Here is a 21,302-nt window from a genome sequence, read left to right as displayed (position 1 = left end):
GGGAATTTCTCAGTAAAACATGCCTCATTAGCAGAATTGCAAAAAGACATTCACAACATTTTGTAAAATTATGTATTTCTCATAAATTTGGGTAGGAAGGATTCAAAGCATTTTTCATTCTAGTTTTTTAAAAACCTGAATCATGAAAGGAGTTGTTATAGATGAGTAAGTACTAAAAAAATGCTTCTGCGCATGCGCAGAAGCAAAAAAAATATGGTGGCATTTATGGCACTGAGGAGCGAACTGGTTTGGGGGCATAGCAGTTGCTACCTACTTGGCTGAACTGGTCCAAACCTGTAGGAACCCACCTCTGCTCCATGGGCTTTCAGTCACACAAACTTTGAACTATTTGGTTTAAGATGTTGACTAAAGCCATTCTTTTCTTATGTATAATTTGAACACAGATGCGGTTTGAAGGGAAAATAGCCACAAATTATATGAAAATAATTTGGTGCTTGTGGATTTCGAATATAATTATTATAATTACTATTATATAATTGTTATAATCAGTATGAATCTTATCACAATAAAGTGAGTCACTCCTTTCATTATGATATTCCGTGTAGTAACTCAGAAAGAAAAATCTGGGAGTCACAGGGTTCTAATCAATACTTCTGTGCTCCGCAATATACTAGGAATAAATCCAATTAAGTGTAGGAGAGATTTTTTTCCCTTATTTAATTATGCATAGAATTGCAGATGTGCTTTCTTGGCAGTAATAGGGTGCACATATTGAATCTGGAATTACTTTAACCTGGGAAAACTATTCATTAAACTATTTGAGAAAAGAATGAGTTAGCATTTAAAAGTGTGAGCTATTCTTTCATTCCTTTTCCCGTTCCCGTTAGAATCTGGGTCGTAGTCTGATCAAAAGCAGGGTACAAATCAGTTATTTCCAGCTACCTTTTGATAACCAAGTGATTTATTTAGCTAGTTATATAAAGTAGGCCAATCAGGCTTGTTTAAGGCAAAATGCACCTTTTTTGAGGTTTCCTAATTGAATATTTTGACCCTGCTGGTACTCAGCCCTTCTGGATAGCACAAACTGTCTGCCTTTTATTTAACTGTCTACCCTGCAAAAATCTGAAGATTTCTATCTCCAGTTCAGCTCCATTTTTGTTTCAAAGGTCTATTGAGCCATTAGTCACCCCTGCATTTTGAACTTCTTTCCTTTTATAAAAACTTTTCCTTCTCCAATTCCGATGTCTTGAACTGCAGTTTCCATCATCTCCAGTTAACATGCTTGGCAATATGCTTATGGAAGGTATGGAGCAGGGGTGGGTTCCTGCCAGTTCTAACCTCTTCTATAGAAGGGGTTCCACAAATCTACAATGTTGTTTAGAACCGGTTCCAGCTCCCTCCCTCTGCCCATCCACACATCATCAAGATGAAGAGCGAGAGGAGGAATTTTGGGAGTTGAAGTCCACAAGTCTTAAAGCTGTCAAGTTTGAACACCCCTGGGGTTTTTTTTCTAAAGGGTTAGGGGTGCAAGGGTCTTGTAACTTGACAGCTTTAAGACTTGCATGCTTCAATGCCAGAGTTCCTGAGCCAACATTTTGGTTGCCAAGCAAGAGCATTGTTAAGTGAGTTTCACCTTATTTTGCAAGTTGGCCACGTCCACGCAGTCACATGACTGCCAAGCCACTCCCACTCAGTCACATGGCCAGCAAGCCACCCCACAAAGCAGGCCACACCTACAGAAGAGGTTCTAAAAAAATTTGAACCCATCAATGGTATGGTCATTGTAGTGCAACTGAGTATCATGCTATTAAGGAAAGTCTTTTTTTTCTCTCATGTTTCTTCTCTTGACATTCAGACTGTTAAATTTGCTGTTAACTTTGCTGGCCATCATGATCATCTTCGTCAATTATGATTGTTGTCATCCTGTTTTAAAGATCTGGTGGTTCTACCTGAGTTCCAATTTGGACAAAAGATTACATGCAGGGATTCAGCTGGTTTGGACCTGGTAGTTCGGCGATCAGTTGGCCCCGCCGACCCGCTCCTGTCCTAGTCTGTCCTATATTTCCTTAGTTTGAAGCCCAGCTGACAGGCACAGCAGAGCAAATTGCCATGCCTCAGCTGTTTTACTCGCCAGGGCTGGCGTATAAGGTAAGTTTTAGAGCTTTTTTGAAACACACTGTGCACTTGCACGCACAAAGTGCACACTCAGCAAACTGGTTGTTACACCAGTTGAATCCCAACACTGCTTAGAAGGGATCCTGAAAGAAATAAGAAAACTTTTAGTTAAGGCAAGAAACATTTGTTAAGGTCATCAAAGAAGGATTCCACAATAAAAGGTGGAAGCAAATGTGGAGGCCCCTGCTAAAATGCCAAATATAAGCACTTCTCAAAAAAGCAAACAATTTCAGTAAGGTCAGGTTGGTCTCTCCAGGGGACATTACCACCACTTGAAAACATTTAGGTAAAGATAAAGGTTCCCCTCGCACATATGTGCTAGTCGTTCCCAACTCTAGAGGGCGGTGCTCATCTCCGTTTCAAAGCTGAAGAGCCAGTGCTGTCCGAAGACATCTCTGTGGTCAGGTGACCGGCATGACTAAATGCCAAAGCTGGAATGCTTCCCACCAAAGATGGTTCCTATTTTTCTACTTGCATTTTTACATGCTTTTGAACTGCTAGGTTGGCAGAAGCAGGGACACGTAACAGGAGCTCACTCCGTTACTTACTAGGGATTCAAACTGCCGAACTGCTGACCTGTCTGATCGACAAGCTCAGCATCTTAGCCACGGAGCCACCGCGTCTCTGATTTGAAAATATAGCTTGAAGCTAAAGTCTTAGGTATTAAGCAGATGTTGATTAAAAGGTTCCTATGAGATTTCTGTATCCATAGAAGAGTTGATTATGATCTCCTGCATTTCTCAGGATTCTCTTCCTTCTGCTTTGCTGTATTTGCATGTTGCTGCGATAGAAGGTAACATTCATCTAAATAGTTTACAAACTGATTTCTCCCAGGAGCCAGGAAAGTTGAACACAAGCTTTTTTTTTGCAGAAAGTCTCATATTTAATTCCCGTGAACATGTATTTGCTTTTTAAAAGTTATGTTTTAATTCTCTATATTAACTCTTTTTTAATTAGTTTGTTTCCTAAATCAAATGAAAAGGTTGTCCCTAAAGTGAGCTTCCATTCAATAGGTTGAAGAAATACGAACAGCTCTTTGTACTCAATGTCCAACTTTTTCAATAGCATTCACTTTCTCCTTTTCCCAGTCTATCTTCTGCTGCCTCCCACTTTATTTAATGCCAGGGCTGAGGTAGACACAACTGGGTAAGGAGCACCAATGGCTTGATTTCATTTAACTCAACTTTATACATTCAGTGACAATTTAAGCTCTTGATTTACTGAGTAAATCCAGTAAATTTCCACTTATAACAATGGAACAGATCAGGGGTGAAATCCAGCGGGTTCTGACAGGTTCTGGAGAACCGGTAGTGGAAATTTTGAGTAGTTCGGAGAACCGGCAAATGCCACCTCTGGCTGGCCCCAGAGTGTGGTGGGAAGGGAGATTTTGCAGTATCCTTCCTCTGGAGTGGGGTGGAAATGAAGATTTTTCAATATCCTTCCCCTGGAGTGTGGTGGGAATGAGATTTTGCAGTATCCTTCCCCTGCCATGCCCACCAAGCCATGCCTACATAACTGGTAGTAAAAAAAAAAAATGAATTTCACCACTGGAACGGACTATGCTTTTCATGCAGAATTGAATGAACGTAGGTGGCACATCTGCATTTGAGAGTTGTAGTTTGGGACCACAACACCTTGTCCCTTTACATCCCAGAGACTGTTTCTTAATACTATTTTCCTCAAGCTTAAAGGCAATGGGATATGTAGTGATACCAAACTGCACTCCAAAGAGGTTTTCTGTGGATTGGATGTTTGGAAGAATTACCACATGGAATTTTGGGTATTGAAGTCCACAGCTCTTAAAGTTGCCAAGGTTGAGAAACAGTGATTCAAAGCAACCCAGAGTGACCTACTCTGTTGTTGCACCAAGCACCTTATGCCAGGATTTTCAGTCCAGGGAGAAGCAAAGGTTGGAGTAGATTAATAATGAAAAGTACAGCCTCTGTTTCTGACATAGACCCTCACTTAGAAGAAGTCACTTTGTGGTGGATGAGTAGCAATGTTGGATTCCATCAAGAAATAAAAACGTGGGGAGACAGTGGGCATTTCAAGGCCTTTGACTGCCTCGTCCGTTTCTGAAACATGAAAATAAAATAGTCTTTTTTGCAATGATCTTATTGTTCACTGCTTTCTAAGAGCTGTATTCAAACTGATAGAAAGATCTGCATCATTCATTCCATCAAATCCAGATTTAGCATGCAGCTGCCACTTGTCTGAGTTTAGCTGGCCATACCCACCCCACCCCACTCCTCCCAGGAGTCTTATCAGGGCCCATTCATCATGCCAGGTAAGTGCAGGGCGCATGTGGAAGCGTGTGGGGGAGGGAACAGGCCTACTGGAGGTTCTGGAAGTCTAGAAATGGCCCTGTTTCCAGCCTCCGGAGGGCCTCAGGAGCCCAGGGGGAGCAGTTTTTGCCCTCCTGGAGGCTCGAGTAAAACCTCTGGAATCTGGAGAATCTGGGAAGGGTGAAAAACAGGCCTACTGGAAGTTCCAGAAGTCCAGAAACGGGCCTGTTTCCGGCCTCCGGAAAGCCTCCAAAGGAAGGCAGTTTTCGCCCTCCTAGAGGCTCGAGGAAATCCTCTCAAGCCTGGGGAGGGTGAATCACCATCCCCAGCCCCACCCACATGGTGCAAGAGGCTGACTAGGCCACGCCCACCATGGCCACGCCCACCCAGCAATGGGGCAGCGAACCCGTTGCTGCAATTTTTGAAGCCCACCCTGGTAAAGATAGGGAAGGCTCCCGACAAAAGGGATCTGGTCAAAAGTAGGTAACTATGGCTGGAACCTATGGTGAAAAACGTATGGTTATTCTATATGTCCTATACTGTAAAACATAAAAGCTAGTTGGAGTTTCAATTGCACCATCGTGATTTTGATTTCTCTTTACCATTCTCTTGCCTCAGTGTAAATAAAGATGATGAACCTCTGGAAAGCACTTTATTTTGTACTATGTATTTTAGTACATTAAGATTTATCCAAGGTGTAAGAGATAAGCTACTTTACAGCAGCATTCAGCCCAAATAGGAAAAGACTGCAGAACAGTGTGCAAAAAGATACAATATATATGCAACATACTTCAAACTGGCAGATAAAGTAAGATTTACAGAGTGGAACAGAGAAACGGGTCGTTTCATTAAAAACTGGGATTTATTCCTAGGCTCTAATGGGTAGTGTTGTCTGGAGCAAGTTTGATTTTGTGACTCTTGAGGAAATGGATAAGGTCTTCCAATCGGTGATCTCAGCCATTTCTCTATTAAGTGCAGGCCCTTCTTGCATGATCAAAGCCACCCAGAAAGTGTCCTACAGTGGATTCATACAGTATGTTTACTTCTTGGTGTGAAGGATGGCGTTTTCAGTTTTAACTTACCCCTAGTTAGTACTAACCTACTCAACCTAACCATCCTGAATAATTTCTGTCCAGTCTCCAAACTCACCTTTCTAGAGAAGGTACTAGAGGGGATGGTTGGGCTTCCTTGGAAGAAACCAAATATCAATGTCATTTTGGGGTTCATTTTGGAGATAACATTGGTTTATTTATTAATTAAATTTGTATGCCACCCACCACCCTACCAAGTTACTCTCAGCATCTTACAATACCATAAATAACAGATTAAAATAATTACAGGATTAAAGCATTAAAAAAATAACAGAATAAGAGAATAACAAGGTTGGAAGGGATCTTCAAGGTCTTCTAGTCCAGCCATCTCTGTTCAAGCAGGAGATCCTATACCATTTCAGGCGGTTCAGACTCTTCTCAAAAGCCTCCAGTTGTGGTTAATGGACCGCTCACAATTTCTGGAGGCAAGCTGTTCCACTGGTTAATTGTTCTCACTGTTAGGAAAATAAAATGTTATCTGTTTTTTTTGTTTGTTTATAAATAGATGTTATGTTAAGAAAATCATCAGATGTTAAGTGTTAAAACATTAAAATGGTTGCATCAATTAATGACCTGTGGCAGAGCTGGGATTAAGTGGTGAGTTCATCCTGATATTCTTTGATCTCTCAGCCAGTTTCAATATTTTTGATCACAGCAGCTTTTGGAACCAGCTTCAGGGGTTGGGAATGGGAGGCACAATTTTGTGGTAATTATTACCCTCCTTTCCCTGAGGCCAGTTTTAATTGTGGTTGACAGGGAGAGATGCTATATCCAGAGTCCAATAGTGTGGAGTGCCACAGGCTTAAAACTCTTGTTTAACATCTATAGTCGTGATGGCGAACCAATGGCACGCATGGGAAGCCTCCAAAGGGAAGCCTCCAGAGGGCATAAAACAGCTGAAAATCAAGGCCGAAAATCATGTGGAGCCTCCGGAGGGAGAAAAACACCCCAATGGGCAACCCAGAAGTCCATTCCATTTCGGTTTGTGTGTTGGGCTGTTTTTTCACCCTCCCCAGGCTCCTAAAAAGCCTCTGGAGCAGTGGTGGGTTGCTCTTACTGTCACTACAGGTACGCTGCTCATGGTCTGTTCGTGCATGCACTGGATGTGCGCTGTGAACGCATGCGCACTCCACCACCCCTGCGACACCCAGCTGCTTGTCGGAGGTTGTGCAGGTGCTACACACTGTGTGTGCATGTGCAATTGGCCCAGTTGCTTCAAAAACAGGTATGGAATGTGGGCGGGTGGATGGGCCAAATGAGCCACCGTACTGGTACGGTGGCCCCTGCTCCCAACTATTACCAGTACAGCCATACCAGGCTGTACCGGCTGGAACCCACCACTGCTCTGGAGCCTGGGGAGTGCAAAAAAACAGACCTACTGGGCCCACTGGAAGTCAGAAAATGGGTCATTTCTGGCCTCCAAAGCACCTCCTGGGGGGGTGGGGAAGAGGAGGCCGTTTTCATCCTCCCCAGGCTCCAAGAAAGCTATGCATGCATGCATGGGGCAGTGGGGGGAATCACACACATGTGCAGGGGGCACAACATGGAGGTTATTAAATTATGGGGGCATGCGAGCGGGCACACAAATTTGCTGTGTCTGTTGTGCTTTAAGTTGTTGTTTAAGTTGTTCGTATTGTCTGATTGTTTCTGTCTTACTTTTTGTAATTTCCCCTCCCTCGGCTTTTGTTCAGCTGCCCTGAGTCCCTTCGGGGAATAGGGCGGCCTACAAATTGAATAAACTCCAAACTCCAAACTCCAAACAAATGTGTGCAATAGCGCACGAACGCATGCTTTTGGCACCGGAGGTGAAAAAGGTTCGTCATCACTAATCTATAGGAAACCCCTGAATGATGTCATCTCTCCGTTTGGGGTCAAATCTCATCAGTGTACATTGTGTCTCTTGAACATGACCCATCTGCACAAATGAAGAAGCAATCCATAATATTTAGACACCTCCGTTGTATCACTTCATCAGCTCAGAAGGTTCACATGACCCTAATTATTCCTGTATTTCTTTGCTAGGAAGCCTCGTGTGCCTATGTGTTGATCGTCACGGCGATATATTGGGTATCCGAAGCAGTGCCCCTTGGAGCGGCAGCCCTTGTTCCTGCTTTCCTCTATCCACTCTTTGGTGTGATGAAGTCCAGTGAGGTCAGAACTGTGTCCTTTTCCTTCCTTCATTCCAGTGATAGCATCCAGTATCCAAGACTACACTTGACTCTTGAGCCACCATGTCATTTTCTTACCAGTTGAAACTTGCCATACTTTCCTTTGGGGTGTTTGTTTTTTTTCAACTTCCTAGTTTCGTGTTCGATCCCAGTGATTTCTCCCATTTAACTATGAATCAGGCCTGACCCTGCTTAGCTTTTTGGAATCAGACACAGTTGCCTAAATTAATCCACCCCAATAGATACACATCATTTCATGAATTTATAGTTCATGATTGGTGGCCAGCTTTGAACTTTTAAAAATAAATAACCAACTTACGACCTGCTGAGATACCCTCATTTCAATCTTTATTTTTTTAAACACAAGCAATGTTTCTTAGGGTTGGTTTCAGTAGTGGGTTACAACCGGTACACCCCGGTACAGACAGCCACAGCGGCTGCCTAGTTCATATTTAACAGAATAACAGAGTTGGAAGAGACCTTGGAGGTCTTCTAGTCCAACCCCCTGCTCTGGGAGCAAGCACTATATACCGTTTCAGACATAGGGCATTTTATGAGGGAAGCTTACAATCTAAAATATGGAACCTAAAGGGAAAAAAAACGAACAAACTTAGGCATCAATTTTTAAAGTAAAATGATAGTTAAAAATCTGTGGAGATTTTCAATCATCCAGGTGATAGTTGTCTCAAAGGTATTTTTGATTTCAAAAGGCAACTGGTTTTTTTTTTCCATTGAGGAAGATGAAGAAAATGTTTTGCTTTTCATGCAAGAAACTTCATCAGTTCTGCTGGTGGGGGGGCGAGATGGAAGAATAGCAGTGGTGAAATTCAGCCGGTTCTGACAGGTTCTAGAGAATCGGTAGTGGAAATTTTGAGTAGTTTGGAGAAAAGGCAAATAACATCTCTGGCTGGCCCCAGAACGGGGTGGTGGTGGTGGTGGTGGAGATTTTACAGTATCCTTCCCCTGCCACGCCCATCAAGCCATGCCCACAGAACCTGTAGTAAAAAAAATTGAATTTCACCACTGAAGGGTAGGTTCTGATAAGGTCAGGGGGGTGGAAGGAGTGCATTTCTTTGTTAGCACTCTCTCTGATAGCTGCTGAGGCCACTTGAAGATTTATTTGTGCCCTCAAGGGCACCTGAATCAGGGTGCAATTGGTTGTGCAATCTTCTTGGGCCTGCTATGTGGGAGGAAATGTCCATCTGAGTTCAGTTCCAAGTGGGGAAAAAGACACTGGAAACATGGAGGCTGTTTGGAAAAATGGTTCAATGGTGGACAGGACCACATGCCTTGGTGTTCCTGGGTGAAAAGGGAAGAAATGTTGAGAGTCCCTGGGTTTTATGCCCTCTCTGAGCTTTGAACTTCCTGAGGCACAGGAAGTGTATCCTGATTGGTTGCTGCCAGAGGTCATAGCTAGCTTTGTAGGTTGTCTGTGTGCTAAGTTTGGGTGTTACAATGAAGGGCAATGAAATGGCTCTGCCTGAAGGGGGTAGCTCTTTGTTATGTAGAATAAACTGACCCAGGCCTTAATGGCTCATTGACAAGGTCTTTCTGAGTTTCTACTTCTCTTTTTAGGGGAAATATTCTGCCTTTTTAATATAAATTCCTAAAATATTTCACTTTCTTGGAGAGGGGTGGGTTTTAACTTCCTACAGCTGCAAGTGCTGTGTTCTAAATTGGAGATAGATGGTGTCTTATTCTTGGATGAGAAGTGAATTATTCTTCTTGGATGAACAAAACGAACAGAATAACAAAGTTGGAAGGGACCTTGAAGGTCTTCTAGTCCAAACCCCTGCTTAGGCAGGAAACCCTACACCACTTTAGACAAATGGTTATCTAATCCCTTCTTAAAAACTTCCAGTGTTGGAGCATTCAAAACTTCTGGAGGCAAGTTGTTCCACTGATTAAGTGTTCTGTCAAGAAATTTCTCCTCAGTTCTAAGTTGCTTCTCTCCTTGATTAGTTTCCACCCATTGCTTCTTGTCCTACCCTCAGGTGCTTTGGAGAATAGATTGACTCCCTCTTCTTTTTGGCAGCTCCTGAGATATTGGAACACTGCTATCATGTTACCCTAGTCCTTCTTTTCATAAGACTAAACATATTCATCTCTAGCAACCGTTCTTTATGTTTTATCCTTGAGTCCCCTAATCATCTTTGTTGCTCTTCTCTGCAGACTTTCTAAAATCTCAACATCCTTTTTACATGGTGGCAACCAGATGAGAAACAAAGCATTTTCTTCTTCATCATCATCAAAGGGGGAAAAAACATTCCAGTTGTCTTTTAAAGGAAGAAAAAGCACCTTTAAAATGGTGGTTCTTATACCCTGACCAGCTGGATAGTATTGAGCAAGCAGCCTGACAGGAAAAAGAGAAAATACTGTGGAGGAAACCAGCTTGACAGCGATAGCAGTCTGACAGAATAACATGCCTTTCAAATTCCCTCAACATAGATGTATTTGAATGGCTGCAGTAGAGATAGTTCACCCATTACCAGCAATGGTGTAAGAAATACTGCCTCATGACACCTCCAACATTGCTTCTCATATTTCTTGGAATGAAATGCAGGCATTGCTTTAGGGAGTAGGGAAATCATCTAAAGTGATATAGGAACTGTCACATTATAGTACTGCAGATCCTCATGTCACTGCAGGTGAAATATAAATTAGCCTTTAGCTTGAGTATATATTTATCTTTGTACTAACTCTTCCCAAAACAAATTAGTAACCCTAGGATGTCCCTGGTTTAGAGGAACAGAGTTAAGTTACTCTGCCACATTTATTTATGCAATCATTTATAAACTGTCCACTTTAACAAAGGACCCCAGCCTGTTTATAATCAAGGCCAGGTAAAAGCAATCTACCTAACCTCATCTAGTTAACCCTGCAGCCTGCAAAACAATTCTTCAGATCTTTTCAAAGTGCTTTCTAAGTCTTCTTAGGAACCATACTGTAATTTTTTTTCCCTCCCCAGTAGGGCAAACCCAGCTGACACTTCCTCGGGGTCTTTGGCTTTTAAGAATATGAGCCTTTGTTTCAGCTACCCTGCAAGAGGGTGAAAGGGATAAAATGGAATAAGCAAGGTTTTGTGTTGTTAAGGGATTCTTTTCTATTCTTAAATTGAATTCTTCCGCTTAAAAAAAAAATCTGCATGGATTACTGTGAAGTGCAGGGCAAGAACTGGGATTTACGGAAAGGAGAAAAGACTAATGGAAATAAGTAAAGCAAAACAAAAAAAAGTTTAACCATGATCGTTACATCATGGCACTTTGGAAACATCCATTGGGGGTTATTTAGCAAATAAGGAAACTTGCCTTATTTATTTTTGTTGGAAGAAATGTCCTTCTGGGTTCATTCCAAGTGGGGGGGAAAGACACTGGAAACATGGAGACTGCTTGGAAAGATGGTTTTAATGGTGGACAGGACCACATGGTTCGAGGTCCTGGGGGGAAAGGTGATCACATGCTTCAAGATGTTGGGTGAAGAAGAAAAGAGACAGAGATGCTGAAAGTCCCTGGTTTTATGCTCTCTCTGGGCTTTGATCTTGAGCTTGTATTCTGATTGGTTGTCAGACTCCTGTGGGGCCATGCAGGGGCAACTCTCTAGGCTGTGCTTTGAGTCCAAGTTTGGTTGAGCATTGCTTCTTCCCGGGTACCCTGTGGTGAGATGGGTAAAGGGCTAATACTGTTACGCCTTAATCCCATCACCCTGGACTTGAAGGGGGATCTTTGTTATGTAGAATAGGCTTTTTAATGGCCCATTGACAAAGCTGGGGGCTATTAAATGGACCCAATTCCTAGATAACTGTAAATAATATGTACCTCATTTACTCCATCTAACCACCGACTTCAATTGTCCATAGGTAGCTGCTGAGTATGTCAAGAACACCACTTTGCTTCTCATTGGGGTTATCTGCGTGGCAGCTTCTGTTGAAAAGTGGAATTTGCACAAACGGATTGCCTTGCGCATGGTTATGATGGCTGGAGCAAAACCAGGCATGTGAGTGAATCAGCTTTCTCTGAGGATTGTCTTTAGCCAGTCAGTGGTCTGCAACAAGAGACTAACCAACTGATAAAGTGAGCAATAAACATTTGATAAGCATATAATAGAGACATTTGAAAGATGCAGGCAGTCCTCACTTATGACCACAATTGAGCTCCAAATGTCTCTTGCTAGGCGAGACATTTGTTAAGCAAGTTTTGCTCCACTTTATGAACTTCCTTGTCACAGTTGTTCAGTGAATCATTGCAGTTGTTAAGTTAGTAACATGGTTGGTAACCAAATCTGGCTTCCCCATTGACTTTGCTTGTCAGAAGGTCACAACAGTTGATCACATAACCCTGGGGCACTGCAACCATCATCAGTTTTGATCATGTGACTAAAAGAATGTTAAAATGCGGGGGGGGGCTGCTACAGGTTCGGCCAAGTTCAGGAGAACCCGTAGCTAATGTTATGGCCAGTTTGGAGAACGTCCAAATCTCAACCCTGGCTGGCACCTCCCACCCCACCCTTCCCACCCTACTCCGCCCCTCCCAGGAGTCTCCACGTGGCCCATTTTGGATGCGAGGTAAGTGCAGGCTCGGTGAGGGGGGAAAAAATCAAGCCTCTCTGAAGTTCTGGAAGGCCAGAAATGGGCCCGTTTCCGGCCTCCAGAAGGTCTCCGGATTCTGGGAGAAGCAGTTTTCACCCTCCCAGAGGCACAAGGAAAGCCTCCGAAGGCGGGGAAGGTGAAAATGCCACCACCCCCACCTTGGTGCAGGATGCTGACTAGGCCACACCCACCATGGTCATGCCCACCCAGCAACCGGGCAAGGATCCCGTTGCTGAAATTTTTGAAGCCCACCCCTCCTAAAATGGCTGTAAGTGTGAAAAAAGATCATAAGTCACTTTTTTCCAGTGGTGTTGTAACTTTGAACTGTCACGAAACGAACTGTTGTAAGTCAAGGACTATCTGTATGAATAAGTACATTACAGTAAAATAAGTTTAGAAATCATTCTCATCTTATTTCACTTCCTGGCTATTCTCTTATTTTTTTAAAAAAAATTATTTTAAACACATAAACACATCAACAAAAACAAACACATGACTTAACACAACATAGGAACAAAAAGTTCCATCATATATCATACAGCAGTTCTGTATCGGTTTCTTTACAGTTAGTGTTTTCCCTTCTATACATTTCTACCTTGCATTCATGGTCTCCTTATTCGTTATCCATTTTTATGTACAATTCTATATTTATTTATACTTAGCTATTTATACCAAAATATTGTTCACCTATATTGTGTTTTATATTCTTACTGTCATTTATTCTCTTGAATAAGTACATTACAGTAAAATAAGTTTAGAAATCATTCTCATCTTATTTCCCTTCTTGGCTATTCTCTTAATGTCTCTTGTCTGTTTACTCTGATGCTTCTGTTTTACCTTTGTAGAGGCTACCAAAGTTTGATTTTATTATAAATAATGTACATATGAAAATTCCCTTCATCTTCAGCACATTATTTGGACAATACAAAGTGAATCTCCACTGTGGCATCTTTTTAAATAGCAAGAAGTAGAACATATAATTTAACAACAAAAAAAAGTCAGATTATAAAGAGGTGGCCCTTGAGTTTTTAACTGCCTCCCAATTGATTCTTCTTTCTTGACCTCTAGGCTGCTTCTTTGCTTTATGTGTTGCACCACTACCTTATCCATGTGGCTTTCCAACACATCCACCACAGCTATGGTGATGCCCATTGTAGAGGCAGTTCTTCAGGAGCTGGTGAAGTCTGAGGAAGATCATGAGATGAATGGCACTGCAGGAAGCACCATCCGGGAAGAGAAAGAGACAATAGGTATGTGATCATCCTCATTGCTTTATTTAATTCTTTTAGAGAGAGAGATGAGCATAGTCCCAAGTTGCTATGGGAAATCGTATCTACACATCAGTGGTGGGATTCAAATAATTTAACAACCGGTTCTCTGCCCTAATGACCAGCAGAGTAGGTGGGGTTTGGTGGTCATGTGACTGGGTGGGCATGGCCAACTCAATATCACTCACGTTGATGGGTGCTTCGCCTTAGCTGTAACAATGTCATAAGGGTTAACTGGAGAGGCAATTTCTGTAAGCAGGGCAATAAAGATTAGGCTAGAAATAACACCAGAATGTTTCCTTCCTGCCTTCCTTACAGGATTAGCCCTGTGAAGTGGAAAAAAACAAAAGGAGATTTCTTCCAACAACCGGTTCTACGAACTGCTTAGAAAGTTACCAACCAGTTCTCCCGAATAGGTGCGAACTGGCTGAATCCCACCACTGCTACACATGCAGGGGGCATGTCTTTGCCTAAAAACTTGAAAGCGAGTTTTCTTAGAATCATAGGGTTAGAAGTGACTCAGAGGTCTTCTAGTCCAATCCACTGCTCAAGGCAGGAGCCTTATACCATGCCAATAAAAAAGAAAAAGTTTTCTAATAATTTTTTTCTCTTTCCCTCCCTCTCTCTTTCTCTCTCTTTCCCTCCACCCTTTATCTTCCCCCTCTCTTTCTCTCTTTCCCTCCTTCCCTCCCTCTCTTTTTCTCTCTCTTTCTCTCCACACTTTCTCTTTCCCCTCTCTTTCTCTCTTTCCCTCCCTTCCTCTCTCTTTCTCTCTCTTTCCCCCTCCCTCTCTCTTTCTCTCTCTTTCCCTCTGCCCTTTATCTTCCCCCTCTTTTTCTCTCTCTTTCCCTCCCTCCCTCTCTCTTTCTCTCTCTTTCCCTCCACCCTCTTTCTCTCCCTCTTTCCCTTCCTCCCTCCTTCTCTCCTTCTCTCTATTTCCCCCCTCTTTCTTTCTCTCTTTCCCTCCACTCTTTCTCTTCCCCCCTCTCTCTCTTTCCCTCCCTCCCTCTCTCTTTCTCTCTCTTTCCCTCCACACTTTATCTTCCCCCCTCTCTTTCTCTCTCTCTTCACCTCCCTCCCTCTCTCTTTCCCTCCACCCTCTCTCTCCCCCCTGTGGGAAAAATGCAATGCAGCTGGGCTGGGGTGATGGCGCACGTGCCCACAGAGGGCTCTGAGTGCCACCTCTGGCATGCATGCCATAGGTTCGCCACCACTGTTATAGGCCCTCTATAAAAGTGATTTTCAACCATCACTTTATTTTTTAGAGAACATCGAGCAATGCTTGAGACCAGCCCTAATCCTGCCTCTTTTCCTTGTCTCTTTTATTTTAGGTCTCGGTGACAAACATGGTCAAGGCTCCCTGGAGCTCATTTTCATCAACGAGGAGTAAGAATGAAGCCTGTCCAGCTCTAATGGACATTTGAACCCTTTCAGGTCACAATGAGATAACATACCAGGAGCAGAAAATGAGATATTATATCAAGAGAGATTTAGAGATTGAAAAGTTTTAAAAGAGAAAAGAATTACATGTGGTTTTTTTAATGTTTATGGTAGGTAGGTAGGTAGGTAGGTAGGAAGGAAGGAAGGAAGGAAGGAAGGAAGGAAGGAAGGAAGGAAGGAAGGAAGGAAGGAAGGAAGGAAGGAAGGAAGGAACTTTTCCCCAAGGGTTAAGGATAAAAGCAGCCATATTTTATTATATATAAAGGTAAAGGTTCCCCTTGCACATATGTGCTAGTTGTTCCTGACTCTAAGGGGCAGTGCTCATCTCTATTTCAAAGCCAAAGAGCCAGTGCTATCCCAAGACATGTGGCCAGCATGACTAAACACCAAAGGCACATGGAACAGTTACTTTCCCACCAAAGTGGTTCCTATTTTTTCTACTTGCATTTTTACATGCTTTCAAATGGCTAGGTTGGCAGAAACTGGGACAAATAACAGGAGCTCACTCCATTATGCAGCACTAGGGATTCGAACTGCCGACCTTTCTGATCAACAAGCTCAGCGTCTTAGCCACTGAGACACCGCGTCCCAATTATATTGCATATACTTGGTTTTTAATAGTCAATTTAATATTCAGATGCTCCTTCCCCTCAGTTTTCACTAGAATTATCACCAATAAAAAAGGGAATCAACTTGATAATTTTCCACCCCAAGGGAAATTATCCCTTCTTTCTGTGTGCCTGGCATGCTTCCACCATCTTGAATTCTGTCTGCATAACTCAGAACTAAACCCAGAACTAGAGCAAAGCAGAATTGCATTGGGATGCAAATCTCCAATGACCTCTTTGTAAAATGAGTCAAAATTGAGATGCATTTTTAAAAAGTGAATTTACAAAGAGATTTCTGTAAAGCCCAGCACTGCAATGATGTGGGAAGTAACGGCTGCTTATTGGACAGGTGAAAACAGCACAGCTATTCTCCAAGCCAGTCTTACACTTTTTGTGAGCTGGAGAAAACAAGGACACAAGAAAAAGCTGTAAACAAAACTGCTCTGGTCTCACCTTTTGTTCTCCCAGGCAGGCACACAAAACACCTGTTTGACCCTTCTTACATCACTTGCATGAATTTAAGCATTAGCTTATCATTTGTTGCAGGAGTGCTGGGATAACAGAATTGGATGCATGATTTCCTGGGAATATATGCTATGGCACACCTATAATTCATTATTAATGTTTGTCCCTTTTTTATTTCCCCTTGTTATCTGTAGTGCTACAAGTGCTGATTTCAGCTCTCTGATGCACTCCAAGGTATGAATTTATGCTTCAATAACTCTCTATATCTTTCACAAGGACTATCCTAGGGTACCGTAGTAAAACAGTGATGGGACAATCCCCGCTTCTTCCTCTGCTGTCCAAAACAAAGCCACATTGTGGATTTTGTGAGCTTAGATGAAAACACTATCCCATAGAATGGAACCATGTCAGATATGGAAGTTATAAAATAATCCAAGAAGCCCACAGTATGTCTTCTAACATCTATAATTTGTTTTTATTCTGGAGAAATGGGCATATTTTTACCCCATTCTCCATTTTTTGTTTGCTATGCTTCCTACAAAATGAGGATGATTTGAGCATTCTTGTAACTCAAAATGATGCTAGCAGTTGCTTCCTTGGTTAATAACATGCCCCATTTCATTAAAGTAATCGAGATACTAATATTGGTCTGACCCTGCTTTGAGAATTGTGTTCAGTTCTGCGTGCTACATTTTAAAAAGGATTCAGACAAGCTGGAAGAGGTTCAGTGAAGAGTGGGGAGGATGAATTCGAGGACAAGAAACTAAGCTCCATGGCAACTGACTGGAAGGCACAGAAATATTTCACCCTGAAAAGAGGCAACCAAAAGGAGTACAGTAGAGTCTTAAAAATCAGATCCTTACCTGAGATCTGTTCTACATGATCTATGAATACAGGGTACGGATTTAATATTTCAGATGTATGCTAGACAAAAACATTCTAACAGTATCAGCAATTTGATCATTGACCTCATTATCCAAAGAAATACAAAATTGTGTTATAAGACTTCTCGTAATTTGTTGAGGAGGACAATGTTGGCCTTCAGAGCTTAGTGACTATGGCCTAGACCCCTGGTCTTTGTATCCAGATGTCCTGACAGCAGCCCAGATGCAATCCTGGATGCTCAGTGGTCTCTGGTCTTAATTGCAGGTCACTTTGCTTCTGAAAATGCCAGCCACTGTTGCCACATCAGGAAATATACTCTGGACCCAACAGTCAGTACACCTTGAAGCCCAATGCTGTCCAACAGTTACAGTCCATGAAAGCCTACACCAGTATAGAGCCCTAAAGGTCCCTTTCAATATTCTATGCTAATATAAGCTTAAACTGCATTAATAAACTTAGTATACATATCCACAATACTGATCTGGTTTCGTTTTAGGGTTCTATCCCAGTTATAGGACTACTTATGTAAGACATTGGCCTTCATATTCTCTAAGCTATTCAGGCTCTATCTCCACTAATCTTCCACTTGCATGAAGATGGCTTGATAATATTGGATTTGTAATTCAAAAAATTTGGGTTCTTAGAATCCTTTTTTTTCCTTGTCTCAACCATGAGTATTATTGTTTGGGATGAAGCTGAATCCTCCTCCCCATTCTTCATGTTTTATACATGGGTGTGTATAGATTCTCAGTCATTCAGGTCATGGTTGTCCCAAAGGTGCTTTTTCAGGAGGCAACTGGACTTTCTTGTTTTTTTCACTATCCATGGGGGTTTATCATTAATCTGACTTGAGTCTTTCAATAGGATATCCACAACATAATAATTCATGTTGCTAGATGGGCTGTTCTTTCCCTGGGCACTGACCAGTGGTGGGTTCCGGATCCCGTTCCAACCGGTACAGTTGGAACGGGCCCGGTGGCATCCACATGGATGCGTGCAGCGCGTGCATCTTAGCATCCAGTGACGCCTCCACGACGCTCCAGCTTCTCAGCAGAGCATTGCGCAGGTGCTGTATGTGCCATCCGTGTGTGCAGAAGCACTAAAAACTTTAAAGACAGGTAAGGAGCGTGGGCAGGTGGGTGGGCCCTCCGGAGCATCGTACCGGAGCACTATCTGGTACTCCGGGCAGGCTCTGGTATGCCCGTACTGGGGCGTACCACCTGCAACCCACCACTGGCATTGACTGTTCTTTGGCTACTGGATTGAGGGGATAGAAATCTCTACTTGCAAATGTATTTAAAGTCATCTAAAATCCTGGGATTCTCTGGGGAAGCCGATGAAAGCGAATCCTTGTTAAAGCTTTTTATTAGTGAATGTAATAAAGAGGACAGAGTTGGAGGAGATTCCATGGGACAATCTAGCTATGTTTGAGTGGGTGGTTAGTACACGAGGCTCAAAAAGAGGTCAAAAAGAAGCTGAATGGCTACATCAGCTCCATTTTGTCTGGCAGAGGCCAACGTAGTTGCTAATAGCTGACAGCAAGAGATTACAAGGCCATGAAATAGGCAGTTCTCCAACATAAAGATATAACTATTCAGATTTATAGGCAAAAGTTCCAGGGACATGTCTTCAGTACAAAGCACAAATCTATTACAACCGATAGTGTACATGTCCACATATTTGTTTCTGGATACAGGAGCACCATCCAGAAATTGTACAGGAAGCTTTAAGACTATCTGAGAGCTATGCAGCGTTTATATTCCCCTTAAGCATGTTTTCACTTTGAGGGGCCTCCTAGACCAGGGCTGTCAAACCTGTGGCCCGTGGGCTGGATGCGCCATGCGCTGACCATGCCCATGCCCAGTTTAGCAAGGGGGGGAAAAGTTGTGATACATCAAGTGACAACGCCGTGATGATGCAAATTTGACATCCCTGTCCTAAACTCATCACTTTTTCTGGGACAACAGATAGAAGCTGTGGTTAACTTTGGTTGGTATAACAATTACAAGCCTGCCTGAATTGTAAAGTCCTCACAAAAGTGATTTGTGTCCTCATCACTTCACATCTAGACAAGTCCATCTCATTCCACATGGGGCTGTCTTTGAAGATCACCTGTAAGCTTCAGTTGTCTAGATTAGTCACCTGCTAATCAGTGACAGTAGATTTAACACCAGTATATGATCACTGCACTGGCTGCCAATTTCAGTTCATGTGGCTTGACTCCCAGATATTTATAAAACCACCACCCCAATAAACAAGACCAGGCTTATTCTGATTTAATAGGAAATGTCTTCTTCTTTGCAAAAGATATTTTTGGAATCAAAATCTTTCTTACCAAAATGAGAATTGATAAGAAAAATGAATCCCCCTCATGGATACTGTTAATGCAATCTCTGTTTTTCTAAATTTTATTACTCAGAATAAAGTGACAAAGGGTAAACCTCATGATGCACATGCTGATTTTCCAGGAAAATACCTTCTTTAGATTAAAACTTATTCATGGTAGATTAGGCAGTTGTTGCCAAACAATTTAACTTGTGGAAATATTCCTAGAATTTTGTGGGGTGGGGGAGTGATTGAAGAAGATGAAAAGTGATGTTTTCTAATAAAATATTTCTGTTCCCAGAATATGAATGGGGTACACATGATAGCCAACACGATTGGATCAATGAATTCCAGAACCAATGGGCAACATCTACCCCAGGTGAGAACATTATTTTTATCTTCAGTAAGTCTATTTCTTCTTCAAGCCACTGAGTTTCTTGCTCCATTTTCTTCTTATAAGACAGTTAATCTAGAGCTTCACTGCCTAGTCAACAGACAGCACAGTAGTCAACTGCACTGAAACAAGAAATCTACTTTGCTACAAGAATTAACATCTGGAGATGATTGCCTTACCATACATACTAGGAAATTATTGTGGTTAACCATGAAATTGCAGCATGGTTGAATCTGATCCTTTTCCTGGAGCAGTCCAAATTTAATTACATTTTTAGCTAACTGGAGCCATAGTATACCAAAAATAAGCTACGATGTGACTAGCTAATTTCTGAAACTAAATCTTATTGGGTGAAGAGTAAATGAACCTGGACTTAATGTTTGTCTCCACACAAAATAATGTTTTTAAAGTTTATAATTGGAGCAATATTCAATGAGCTGTTAGCCAGTTTGCAAGGCCAGAACAAGATATAGTTTCAGCTTTCAACTTTGTATTTAAAGATTATCTTCATAAACAAGGGGGGGAAATCAACCCTTTTCTTTTGTAGAACAACTGCAATCATATATATCTACCATGTTTCCTCGAAAATAAGACAGGGTCTTGTTTTCTTTTGACCCCCCCCCCTGAAATAAGTGCTTGGCCTTATTTTTGGGGAGGTCTTATTATTTTTGAGGTGCAGGAGGCAGCGAGCATGGTCACCTCATGGCTGCAATATTTTCAGGGAGGGCTTATTTTAGTGCATGCGCTCAAAAGCCCGATTCTGCTTATTATCCGGGGAGGTCTTATTTTGGGGAAAACAGGGTATTCATCTCTTCCGTCTCTCTATTACAGAAATTGCTTGTCTCTCTTTAAATATGTAATAAATAACACAAAAATATACAAAGAAAAAAAACGACAATCAACTTGAACAACAAAAGAGCATAAACATTAAAAGTTCAAACAGGACACATTGAAGTAGTGAAGACAACGGACAGGTTATATAGGATATTCAATTTCCTGCTCATAGGTAGAATCCATGTATGTATGCGTGCGGCCTTCCAGATATTGATGAACTACAGCTCCCAGCATAGCAATAGCAATAGCAATAGCAATAGCAATAGCAGTTAGACTTATATACCGCTTCATAGGGGTTTCAGCCCTCTCTAAGTGGTTTACAGAGTCAGCATATTTCCCCCACAGTCTGGGTCCTCATTTCACCCACCTCGGAAGGATGGAAGGCTGAGTCAACCCTGAGCTGGTGAGATTTGAACAGCCGAACTGCTGAACTGCAGTCAGCTGAAGTAGCCTGCAGTGCTGCATTTAACCACTGCGCCACCTCGGCTCTTGATCATGCTCTGATGCTGTAGAAGAAGTGAGGGCAGTGAGTTGTCCCATTCTGAAGTCAAGACCTACTGTATTTTTCTGACTACAAGACGCACCTTTCTCCCTCAAAAAAAGAAGGTGAAAATCTGGGTGCGTCTTATACACTGAATACAGAGTTTTTGGCTTCCCGAATCCCTGCCCCCTTCGCCAAAATGGCTGTGCATAGGCTTTAGGAGGCTTCCAGAGTGCTCCTGGAGGCTTGGGAGGGCAGTTGTGTGATTTCAGTTTGAAGGTCTTTCTGATAATTTGTTCCAACTCAGCCTTCAGCAAATTTGCTGGAGCTTCAGCTA

At 42.3% G+C, this 21,302-nt stretch overlaps 1 protein-coding gene across 1 annotated transcript in view; it reads left to right on the top strand.

Annotated features, from left to right (window-relative positions):
* Window positions 1–2,070: 2,070 nt before the first annotated feature.
* Window positions 2,071–21,302, top strand: part of SLC13A4 (solute carrier family 13 member 4) — a 33,436-nt gene continuing 14,204 nt past the window's right edge. The window contains exons 1-8 of the mRNA XM_032221109.1: window positions 2,071–2,109; window positions 3,791–3,916; window positions 7,535–7,663; window positions 11,537–11,673; window positions 13,334–13,515; window positions 14,865–14,919; window positions 16,241–16,280; window positions 19,558–19,635. Coding sequence (XP_032077000.1) covers window positions 2,071–2,109; window positions 3,791–3,916; window positions 7,535–7,663; window positions 11,537–11,673; window positions 13,334–13,515; window positions 14,865–14,919; window positions 16,241–16,280; window positions 19,558–19,635 — 786 coding nt within the window. The remainder of the gene's footprint in view (window positions 2,110–3,790; window positions 3,917–7,534; window positions 7,664–11,536; window positions 11,674–13,333; window positions 13,516–14,864; window positions 14,920–16,240; window positions 16,281–19,557; window positions 19,636–21,302) is intronic.

Source organism: Thamnophis elegans, chromosome 7, assembly GCF_009769535.1.
Source record: "Thamnophis elegans isolate rThaEle1 chromosome 7, rThaEle1.pri, whole genome shotgun sequence".
In the NCBI taxonomy this organism is placed as follows: Eukaryota; Metazoa; Chordata; class Lepidosauria; order Squamata; family Colubridae; genus Thamnophis; species Thamnophis elegans.
Note: the sequence above shows the minus strand (reverse complement) of the source record. Positions and strands in the feature narration are given on the sequence as shown.